Here is an 11,619-nt window from a genome sequence, read left to right on the forward strand (position 1 = left end):
GTATTTTAAGAAGCCCTCCCGGTGACTCTGCTACACCTTCGAGTTTGAGAAGCACCACATCAGACTTCTTCCCAAAGGCAATGAGGAGCCATGGACCGCTGTAAACAGAGGCAAGGAGGACCAGAGCTGCACTTCAGGACGGTCACTGGGGGAGTCTGGTGAGGGGCTGGTAAAAGGCCCACGTCTGCAAGTCTGCCCCATGTGGACCCTCACCTCCAGCTGGACAGAGCTGCTGCACTTGTCAGAAGAATCATCTATCTGCACATGTGAGGGAAGGGGCCACCGGGAAGTCGAGACCCTTGCTGGGCACAGGGCCTGTTGCCAGGGTGACACCTGTCACTAGGAGAAGGGGGGCAGCACCCTACCGAGGGTCAATGAAGGGGAGCTGGCTATCATGGCAACCTCCCCTCGGGTGGGACAGGGTAATAGGAGGCCTGGTTGTCCCCAACTACCCCACCCCCCGTTCCCAGGAGGGAGCACCACTGACCCCACCGTCCCCCTCTGCCTGCATCTAGCCCCTCACCCCTGCTCTGTCCTACCCTGAAGCCACACCCTCCTTGTCACAGCCTCAGGGCTGGGGGGCTGTCTCCTTGGTTACAGCCCTGGCTCCCGTGGTATCCATGGTGATCTTCTCTCACGAGGCCCCAGGCCCACACCTGCCAGGCCTTCACCTTCCTTTGCCAAGGCTGGTCCTGGGGGTGATGACCGGAGTCAGTGGCAGGGCTCCCCCACTCTCTGTAGCTTCCACATGGGTGTGGAAGGAGGAACAAGGGGATCCAACGTGTTACCTTCAACCAGGAGCTGGATGCAGAAGGCACATTAAACAGCTTGTCAAGGCCAACTTGAAGCTCGGGGGAGCAAATCTCACCCTCGAGCCTCGTAGAGCACAAAGCATGAGGAGTCTAGAGTCCGACAGGCCAACACCGCGGTACCCTGGACAGGCTCTGTGTCTCCCCGAGCCTCAGTTTCCTCACCTGTACATCGGGGATAATATTAGCATCTGCCTCCTGGGGCTCCTGCAAGACTAAGTGAGGGCAAGCATCGGAATCGAGAAACACAGTGCCTGGCACCTCCCTGCCTCCTGTCCTGCTGCTCCTCAGGGAGGAGGGAGGAACCCCTCTCCCTGGCTTCTCGGTAACCGCTCTCTGCTGGTGGGATGCCTCGTGGGGAAGAGCCATGGCTCTGGGGTCAGAAACACTCCCCAACACTGACTTCCGGTACAGTTATTATTACTATGAATCATCTGGCCGTGAGCGGAGTCCTGCCTGGCAAGCTGCTTCCTCCAGGTAATTTACATTTCCTATTGTCAGCGTAGCCTTCCTTCCCTATCATCTGACGCCGGGATGTTTTCTAGAAAGCAGGAGCCATGGTGTGCATCTCGGTTTTTGTGCAACCTGGCCCAGGCCCTGGCGGGGAGCACCCAAGAAGCTGAGCACGGCAGGGACTCGGAAACCATGTGCTCTAACTCAGCCTGCAAGCAGAACGCTCTGCTCCCCGGTCTTACCCAGGGCCCAAATGCCTCCGGGGATGAGCTCCTTAGTCCCCGCTGAAAGTGGGCCGGTGAGCTCCGTGGAGGGGGAGCTGAATGGGCAGCTGCAGGAGAGAGGGCTGTAGGGAACTCCGGGGCCACCCCCACCCCCATGGCCGAGCAGCCCCCCTTCCCCTCCCGCTGAGAGTTGATAATAGGAGTGGTTCTAATTATGCTCTAATTGCTTTCTTCCAGGCGGTTTCTCGGGAGCCAAGGAGTTCAGAGTTCATGAATAAATGAAGAAGGAGGAAGCGGGAAGGGATGTTTATTGATCCACAAATCTCTACATGCCAGTGTCTGCCCCACAAATGCTCGGGCATGTAGCTGGGTGCAGTTTTGAATACAGACACACACACACGCAGACACTCCAGCCCCAAACCTCTCTCTCCCAAGGGCTAGTAGTGGGTCAAAGGAAGGTAACAAGAAGTCTCCTAAATTGCCTTGGGTCACAGTCCCAACTCCGTCACTGACGTGCACTGTGGTCTTGGGCAAACCCTAGTCTTCCCACCTGTCTCGTGTAGGAGCGAAAGTAATGTCTGGCAGCCTTGTCTTAGAAAACGCAGACTTCAGGGTGTCAATGGGGTGGCATCCAGTAGACAGAAGCCTGGGCTGGGCCAGGTGGGCACTGTTGCCCTCAGACTGCCCCTTCCTCCAGATGCCTCATTCCCGAAGATCTCGCCAAGCAGCCGGGCGCTCCAGGGAAGTGGCAGGAGGAACACTTCTATCTCCCGGCCTGGGGGGGGGCGCTGGGGAGGAAGGGGGGGGGGGGCTCTGGACTCAGAAGCCAGCTGGGCTGCCCACTAGCTCTGAGGCCCGGGGCTCCAGTGCTTGTTAAGCGGCAGCAATAGGCTGAGTATTACGAGGGTTCACCCGGGGCACAGAACAGCCTTAGGCGAGGGCCTGGCACAGAGTCAGCATCTGGCGAGGGTGATGTTGGCACCCCGCACAGTAGAGACGGGTGCCTTCATGACACGTGAACAAACTAAGGCACAGAGAGGTCAAGCCACTTGCCCCAAACCATGCATTAAGTGACAGAGTTTGAACCCAGGGCCATTAGACCCTGAATGCCTCTGTGCTCCAGCCTTGGTTCTCCACTCTGTCCGATTCGTCTGGTCCCCAAGAGCTGGCACGCGGTAGCTGACCGTAATAATGGACCGAATGACAGAGAAATGTAGGGAAAAAATAAGCATAAAAGACAGGCTCTGTTTCCAGTGACCAGGGTGGGAATGGGCTGATGCAGGTAGGACGAGGCCAAGATTCCTTTCGAGGTCAAAGCACAGTGCTGGGTCTGAGGGACCCCAGGACTTGGTGATTCCTCAGCAGCTGGGGCCAGGTGGGGACAATGGGGAGCTTCGGTGTATGCTCACGGAAGGCGATCTTTTTACTCCTTTGTGACTTCCACTAAGAAGCCTGACTTTTGGCATCAGTCAGAACCCGCTGTGCCACGGCCTTGCTGTGAGACTTTGGGCAGGTGACTTCAGCGCCGTGAGCCCCAGAGGCCTCATCTAGGTAACAGGGATGACGAGGGTCCGCCACTGGGGCTGCGGCGAGAGTGACAGGGAAGGGCCCGTGTGAGGCCCTATACTTGAGGCGAAGAGTGGGGGCTCGGAGTCCGAGGGCCTGGATTTGTATCCCGGCTCTGCCGCTGCCTGACGTAAGTGCTCACGGCCTCAGCAGCTGCTTCTGTGAAACGGGGGACGGTGTGGCCACCAGGGCTACAGGGCCACCAAGGCGGGGCAGGGGGGAATGGGCTCCTGCAGGAGAAGCAGTCACAACAGCAGGCAGTGTGGCGGAAATGCTCAATAAATCTATTAGAGTAGTCTAATACTGCAGACATACCCTGCAGTCCACGTCACAAATGGGGAGACAGCCCCAGAGAGGGGCAAGGACTGGTCCAAGGTCACAGAGCCAGTTCACGGCAGAGCCAGGCCCACGTGGGAGCTGGCTGTATGCAGGGCCCTCGGTCCACACCTCAGTTGGAATGGCTAACCACGAGACCCTGCCCAGCACCTGGGCTCCCCTGCTGGGGCTTGAGGACTCTGGGGGGCTGATGCCCCCTTCTCCTTGTCTTCCCTGCTGGCTCCAGCCAGCGGGGTGTGTCAGAGGGCAGGGAGAGTGACCTGCCTTCCTGGCCCGCCCCGCCAGCCCCTTCACTCCGGACTGGCTGCAGAGGCCTCAGAAACAATCCAGGGGCCCAGGACTGGAACACCATTTGTCAGCCCTGCATGGTGGTGGCGGGCTGGTTTCCATGGCAACAGTGCAGTGTGAAGGCATCCTGGCATCATTAGGGAGCGCGCTGAGTAGTATAAACAGAGGCTGCAGTAGATTACACGCCTATTATGAGCAGTCTCGGGCTCTGAGCGCTGGTAATTATGCCTAATTGTGCATTTAATTGTGTAATTGAAAACCCACATCTCTGATTCAGGCTGGGGCTGCAGAACCGCCCCCCCTCCAAAAAAAAAAAAAGAGGCTTAAGAGCCATCACTACCCTGAAAATCCCAGGGCTGCCTCCCCTTCTAGGGCAAGGGGTAGCCAGAGTAGACTTGGGGTTAAAGAGCCTACAGGCTCCCATGTCCCCCACTCCCTGTGCCAGGAGCTCGGCCGGGATCCGTGATTTGGGATGGGGTGGGGAGCATGCTTAAGGCAAACGGACGTCGTAGGAGCCCACGATGTCCATTATTCAAATAGATACCATTTTGTGCTCTTGCCACTGTGCTCTCAGGGCCTAGAACCAGCTGCTGGTGGTTCCAGGGGACCTGGACCATCATCAGATCCATTACACATCCAAGTGGCCATCCCACTATGTAAATTCTTTGTCACTGCCCGTGACGGGGAGCTCACCACCTGACTGTCAGTCTGCCTGCAGAGCCTCTGTAGGTAACTTGAAAACCACTGATGGAGTTCAACCATCTCCTCTCCATTTCCCAGTTTCCCAGACTCGACAAAATGAGGCCCAGAGAAGGGCAGGGCCAGCTCAAAGTTGCACAGCAAGTGAGTTCCTGAACCCTGGGATTCTGACTTGCAGCTGAGGGCCTATTTTATGCCCTAGGGTGACTTAGCACCCAGACTTGAGCCTGGCACTTTGTGGGTGCTTCATAAGTATTTGCTAAATACAACTCTGGGTAGGGTTAGCTGGTGGCAATTCTTACTCTCTGACCCAACGGAATTGAGTCTTTCTGGACTTCAGGTGGCTGACCTGCAGTGGCCGGGGTTAGTGATGGGTCACGACCTCCTGCTCTGAACCTCTGTGGCCCGAGACTTGAGTTTAGAACCAAATATCCCGACTGGGCCTTTGGGATGGGGACAGTACGGACACTCATTCAAACAGACGGCAGAGGACAGAAGAGGTCACGTGAGCCCCGACAACCTGGCACCTGGGGGTAAAGCCCTGGGCAGGCCATCGGAGGCAGGAGGGTCCTCCTCTGCTCAGAGCCCAATCCTCACATCACCGCGGCCCACAGCAGGAGGGCAGCAGGAGGGGCTGGTGTAGCGGCAGGTCTGCTCTCTCCTCGGGAAAGGGCCGGACTCACTGCCGGCTTAGAGCTGGAGAGGTCCTCTTAGATGATGAGTCCCACCTCCTCCCTTTACAGAGAGGACACAGGGGGCCACACCTTCCGCTCTGCTCCCCTCTGAATGAGCACTGGGCTCTGCTCGCATTAATTCAGGCCACTCACTATAGTCCCATGAGGGAGGTGCTATGATTATTCCCATTTTATAGACGAGAAGACTAAGGAACAGTGATTGAAAAGGGGACGTGTCCCCTCTCCTACAGCACAGTATTTAGATGCTAGAACTTGCTGTGTCATTTCTGGAGCACCTAGGAGTGTGAACCCTTTGTGAGCCTTACTCAGCGTATCTTATCTCAAAGGAGCCTCCTGACACCTCTCCGAGGCAGATCAGTATCCTGACCGAGAGAAGTGCAGGGGGAAGCTCAGAGAGGCTAAATGTCTTGCCCCAAGGTCACCCAGCTACAAAGAGGTAGAGATGGAATTCAAAGCCCAGCCTGACCCCAAAGCCCAAGCTCTTCCCTGTTGACCTCTCTATCGCTGGTTCGCCAGCTGCTCCGAGAGGCAGCGGCCCGGAGGCCGGGTAACATGTTCAAGCCTGCAGCCGCAATAACAGCTCTTCTAAAACCCTGGTGCACGGTGCTTGCTGGCGGAAGTGTCTCGGATTCACCAGCCCTCTCCGTCTCCAGGTCAAGGCCAGAAGCCAAGGGCACTGGAACTGGGCTCTCTTGGACCACAACAGGCTCCATCACCTGTAGCCTGGAAATAGCTTTTAATAAACACATTTCTAGGGCGTCTGGCTGACTCTTGGTCTCAGGGTTATGAGTTCAAGCCCCATACTGGGTGTAGAGATTACTTAAAAAAAGACATAAAAAAAAAAAAAAAACAGACCAAAAAACACATCTCTGGTCTCAACTTGTTCTCCCATCACCCATGCCCCCCTGAAGCCAGAGGAGAGAAGAGATGGCAATAATCACAGCTGACCATCTCGGCTTGGTCCTGATTTTACAAGCACTCTCAAATCTTTTTCCCTTGATCACTCATCCGAGACCCAGGCTGTAGCTTCTGTTTCCTTGGTGACAACTCACTTCATGCTTCAGGCCTCTGTATGCCCATCAGTAAATGGGTATAAAAACCACACCTATCTCACAGAGTTGTTATGAGGGCTCTCAGGTCTCCAATACAGGTTAATTTCTTCCCTGGGTACCTTTCCCTCAACCTGCCTCACAGCAACCTTAAACTCAGCACAGAGAGTGGGGTGAGTAGAAATGGGGGACAAGCAGCTCAGCAGATCTGGCACCTGGTGACAAGCCCTAGTGGTTGAGGAAAGGGACAGATTTCTCCAGCCGCGTCCACACCCAGCATCCCCACCTCCTAGGGGGAGCGGCGGGGCATGCGTGGTAGAAGCCACGGAGACCAAGGTCTGGGTTTGAATCCTCGTTCTGTCCCCGCCCTCCACGTGGCCACGAAGACTGAGACAGTAACCAGGGACAGGGCAGATGAAGCGCCTGGCTCATCGGAGACACCAAACAAAAGCAAGTAGGAGTTGCTGTTATTTCCCTCTGAACCGTGCACTTCCCGCATAAAGAAACTTAGACTTGAAGAGTTTATGGAAATGACTCTGACTGCTAAAAACCCCAAACTGCCAGGGGGGAAGAGGGTAGGGGCCGATGCCTTGACTCCTTCACAGGAGGGAGGCCGGGGCTCAGAGAGGGGAAGGGACTTGCTGGAAGTCACAAGCAAGGCAGCAAGGTCTGTGGGACCCCCGAGGTATTGCTCCTAACCCCTGTGCCACATCTCAGAGCAGCTGCTGTTTATGGGGTGCTTATCCCCAAACCTCACACCCACCTACCCCTATAACGGAGCCAAACCAAGGCCATCCCCTGGGCCCCCAGGGGCCCTCTTCTCCATCCACCTTGCTCTGTCCACCTCAAAAAGCTCTCGAGGGCTGTTTGGCCTCAGTCTGTCCATCTGCAAAAGGGAGCTGACCACCCCAGTCGTCCAAAAGGGGATGAGGAACAAAAAGGGTCAGTGGGCTAGACAACGTGGTGCTCTGTACTCCCGACTCCCACGCCCGGCCCAGGGGCCTGAAGCACCGAGAGCAGAGCAGACCCTCCCCAGGAGGCCGGCAGCTTGCAGGCACAGCTGCTTTGGAGCGCGGGCCCCCGCAGAGCCCATCTCCCTCCAGCCTCCACCATCACCACTGCTAATAACGACATCAATCAGGCTGACCACGTTTCACACCATTACTCGCAGCTCAGCAGGAAGCTACGTCTTTTCCCCCTCACCCACCACCTCCGAGAAAGCAAAGAGCTTTCCAGAACGGAAGAGAATGAAACCGACGTTTTTCTGAATACCTACTATGTGCTAACCGCGGTAGACAACTCCGCAGGGTAGGGATGGTGCTTTCTCTTTGCCGGAGGAAGAGACTGGGGCCCAGAGGAGTGAATGCACGTGTCCAAGGTCACCCAGAGCGGGGACGAGAACGGCCATGGCAGTGATGTATGACTGAGCGCTCACGGGCTCGCGGTGCCAGGCGAGTGCATGATCCTATGGAAATATTACCATTTTCGGATGAGGACGCTGAGGCCGGACGCAGGGAAGAGACCCGTGTGAGGTCACGCGCTGTGCAAATGTGAGCAGCGGACTGGGGCGAGCGGATGGGTGGCTCTCTGCTCAGGCAGTAAAGCGCACGCGTCCTGGGTCCGTCACTGGCCAGCTTAGAGACCTCGGGCAAACGTCGCCACCTCTCTGAGCCTCAGTCTCCTCATCTGAAATAGGGGAGAGCGAGAACATCCGTCCCGTTGTGTGGAAGAACTATGAGACTAAAATCAGTTAAAGCTAATGTTTATCGATCGTTGAACACGTACCAGGCACTGTGCCAAACGCTTTACATATGTAAGCTCATTTGGTTAAATGAGGTAATGCCTAGAAAGTGCTTAGCACAGGACTCCAGAAATGGGAGCGATAATGATGATGACGGAAGAACTGGATGAGGGTTCCCTTGGGCAAATCTCCTTGGTTCATCTTCTCACAGGAAGAACAGGGTGGCCTGGAAGGTTTCAGGAAGGAGGTGGACCTGGAAAGAAGGGGAAGGTTTGGACAAGGGAGGGAAAAGAGGAGCACCTAAAAATTAGGCGGGGAATAGCATTAAAAAGGTCAAGATGATACACGAAGTAGAAAGGAAGGGAAGGGAACGGACTCAAGGTATTCTACAGAATAGACCAAACTGAGATGCCCTGAAACCCCTAGCTTCAGCCCAGACATCATCCCACAGTCCCAGATGGGCAGGACTGGCAGGACCCCAGAGACACAGAGCAGTGGTTCTCCCCATTTTACAGATGGAAAAACCAAGGCCTGCAGTGGAAAAAGGCTTGCCTGAGTTCACAGGATGTCAGCGGCAGAGCTGGACTTGAATTCAAGCCTCCTACCTCCTCAGCTCAGTGCCCAACTACCCGCTGCTTCCCACAAAGGAAGAGTGCAGGGGGGAACCTAGATATGTTTGGGCCACAATGCCAAGAAAGCATCCCACGGTATATATCATTAACGTAACAATGAGAAGCTATAGTTTATTAAATGTTCGCTTGGTGCGTGGCACCGTGCTAAGCTCGTTCGTTATATGCATTTACTCCTCAAAACAACCCTAAGAATTGGCAACCGTTTATATTATCACTAACAGAGGGCAAAACTGTGGCTCAGAGAGGGTAAGCCACTTGCCAAAGATCACACAGCTAGGAAATGTCAAAGCCAGGACTCGAACCCAGGTCTGTCCTATCAAACCCCAGAGCCCTGTCCCTATGCTTGTCCACCTGAATGGTAAAGCCCCCACTTGCTCCTCCTACCCCCCAGGACACACCTCACCCTACTCCCTCACCCACAGCAAGTCTATCCCAACTCCAGAAGAGTGTCTAGAACTAGCCTGTTTTACTATAATGATCAAACCCGGTTCAAGAGAGGAAAAATGACAGCTCGTCTTCTAAAGTTTTCAGCTGACAAACATTTAACAGCCTTTTCCTTCTTGGTCTCTTTCCACTGGATGAGAAAACAGGCTCCCTTCTCTCTAGGATGATGTCAGGCTGGTGGAGTCCAGCCTCCCGGAGTACGTGCGAAGCCGTCAGGCAGCAGAGGCTCCCGGGGGGTTAACATCAGCTGAAGGGACCCACTCTTCCATCTGCCCCGACAGAAAACACAGGCAAGAGAGCAATTTCCAAGTCCCTCCTTGGAGCACGTCCCTGCCCCAAATTATCTCATGTAACTCCCACAAGTGGCCCGCGGCCACCCACCCAAGCTGTAGGAGAATCAGAATCCCAGCCAGGCCTTGCCTAACTCCACAGTCCCTAGGCTGGTGAACCCTCTAAGTGGAAGGGCCGAGTTAGCTCAGCTGGAGAGAGCTCTGGAGGCAGGTGAGTGGGCGGCAGGGAGGAGTAAGGACCTCTTGAGGGACCCTGATTGCTCCGGGCCAGAACTACTTAGATTTTATATTGAAGAAGGCAACAGAGGATGCTGGCCAGCTCCCTGGCTTCAAAGCCTGGCTCCTAACTGTAGAACTTTGGGCAAGTTGCTTTACAGGATCATTATGAGGACTGAATAAGTTAATACACGGAAAAGGGCTTACAAGGGCACCTAACGCTGAGTAAATGCTGCCCAAAGCTAACCATGGTTTTCAGCAGCAGCAGAGAATGGGGCAGACTGCCAACAGGGCTTACCTTTGGGGTGTGGGACCGGGCTCAGAAGGAAGCGTACCTTTATGCTCTGCTCTGTTTGATTATTTATTGATACAGTTTTTACAATAGATGTCTATTACTTTTTTAAGAATAAAGAATGTCCTAGTTTAAAATTTAAAAATTAACAAGCAGAAAAAAAAAATCCTTGGAAAAGTTCCATCATTTCTTGGCATTTTCTATTCCTCAAAGTATATAAAGAAGGGTGTTTCAACTGTGAGCCAGGAGTTGCCAAATAACTGATTCATTAATTTATTTTACAAATATTAATGGAGTGCCAGGCACCATTCCAGCTGCTAGGGATTTAGCAGGGAGCGAAACAGATAATCTCTGCCCTTCCGGAGTTTCCATTCTACCTGATTTTAATTAATCCCCTCTGCAACCCTCAAGGATGAGCCATTTACAGACAGGCAGACCAAGGTGGCCTTCCGGGGAAGGGAAGTCACTTGCCCCGCGTCCCACAGCTGGGAGCAGGGCTACAATCTTCAGGGCCTGGCTGCTTCTACCACCGCCCAGGAGGGCAAGGCTGCGGATGGCAAGCGTCCCCGAGGAGAGAGAAGGAAGATGATTGAGGAGGTCTGCACACCCAGGCTCAAAGCTTCGCTCTGCCTTCCTCTATGCACCTGTCCGGAGGAGAAGCGTGGCTGCAGGCAACAGTGGAGACCAGACGGTGGAGTTCCGCATCAGTGAGGCTCAGGTTCCCCCCCACACACACTCAGCCCGGAGCTCTGCCCACGGAGGTCCCCGTGCACCTCTCTGCCTGGAGGCTCAGCACAGCTTCAAAACCCACTAGTTGTCAGGCTGTAGCTCTAGGATGGGCAGGAGACCTCTCCTTAACCGGCTCCCCAAATTCACATGCCAGAGCTTGAATTGAAGAGAACACGTCCTCTTGAGCCCCCAAATTCACTCCACTGGCCTCCCTGAGGCAAGAACCTGAGTTCCCGAGGCTGGGGTGAAGCAGTTTCCCCAGATGCTCCTCTCCCTGCCAGGGCACCCAAGGATCCCCACCCCTCACCCCTGCCAGCCCAGGAGGAGGGTCTGGTCCCCACCCATGACGCACCGCTGGAACTGATGACTGATGGGGAGCCCCTGGCTGCAGTGGTCACAGTCAAAGCGGGAAAGGCGGCCAGCACCCAGTTTGTCAGACTGGCCCAGGACCTGGCAGTCCCTTGTGACCCTCTCCAGAGAGGTGGCTCTCCATTCCCAGGCCTGCCCAGCCAGGAGGGTGCAGGCAGGCAGAAACAGCACAAAGGAGGAGGAGGGAACGGTTCTTGGAGTCTAAGATCCCAACACACACAGATGAACGTGGACCAGAAATGGTTAGAGATCTAGAGACACACCAAGGAGAAAGGCGGAGACACACACACACAGGAGCAGAGACTTTGTGAGAAACACTCACACGGGCACAGACCCAGAGGAGAGGAGAGCCGCGCAACCGAGCAACCTAGAGGAAAACAGCCGGCAGGGACCTCAACGGCTCCGCCGAGCAGCCCGGGACACACCCCCCGGCCCCCGCGAGCCACAGTCCCACGGCAGGCCACTCGCACGGGGCGGGGCGGGCGGGGGGACGGGCGCGCAGGACGCACTCGGGGACCCGGGAGCGCCGGGCGAGGAGCGCACACAAAGAGCCAGCCCGGCCAGCAGGAGCAGGCTCCGCCCGTCCGCTCCGTGACTCCAGCCCACCCCCCACCCGAGACTCGCAGCAGACAGGCACGGGGACCCACGGCCCAGCCGCACGCCCGGGACCCCGCCCCGCCGCGCCCCACCCGGCCCCGGCCGCCCCGCGCTCACCAGCTGCAGGCAGCAGAAGGCGACGAGCGTGCAGCGCCCGCTGCACTTGCCCATGGCTCCGGGGGCCGCGCGG

The 11,619-nt window shown here is 55.9% G+C and overlaps 1 protein-coding gene across 1 annotated transcript in view; it reads right to left on the reverse strand.

Annotated features, from left to right (window-relative positions):
* Nucleotides 1-11,619, reverse strand: part of NKAIN1 (sodium/potassium transporting ATPase interacting 1) — a 38,625-nt gene extending 27,006 nt beyond the window's left edge. Inside the window, exon 1 of the mRNA XM_040619159.1 lies at nucleotides 11,547-11,619. Coding sequence (XP_040475093.1) covers nucleotides 11,547-11,600 — 54 coding nt within the window. The 5' untranslated portion in view covers nucleotides 11,601-11,619. The remainder of the gene's footprint in view (nucleotides 1-11,546) is intronic.

This window comes from Ursus maritimus, unplaced genomic scaffold (genome assembly GCF_017311325.1).
Source record: "Ursus maritimus isolate PB19 unplaced genomic scaffold, ASM1731132v1 scaffold_32, whole genome shotgun sequence".
Classification (NCBI taxonomy): Eukaryota; Metazoa; Chordata; class Mammalia; order Carnivora; family Ursidae; genus Ursus; species Ursus maritimus.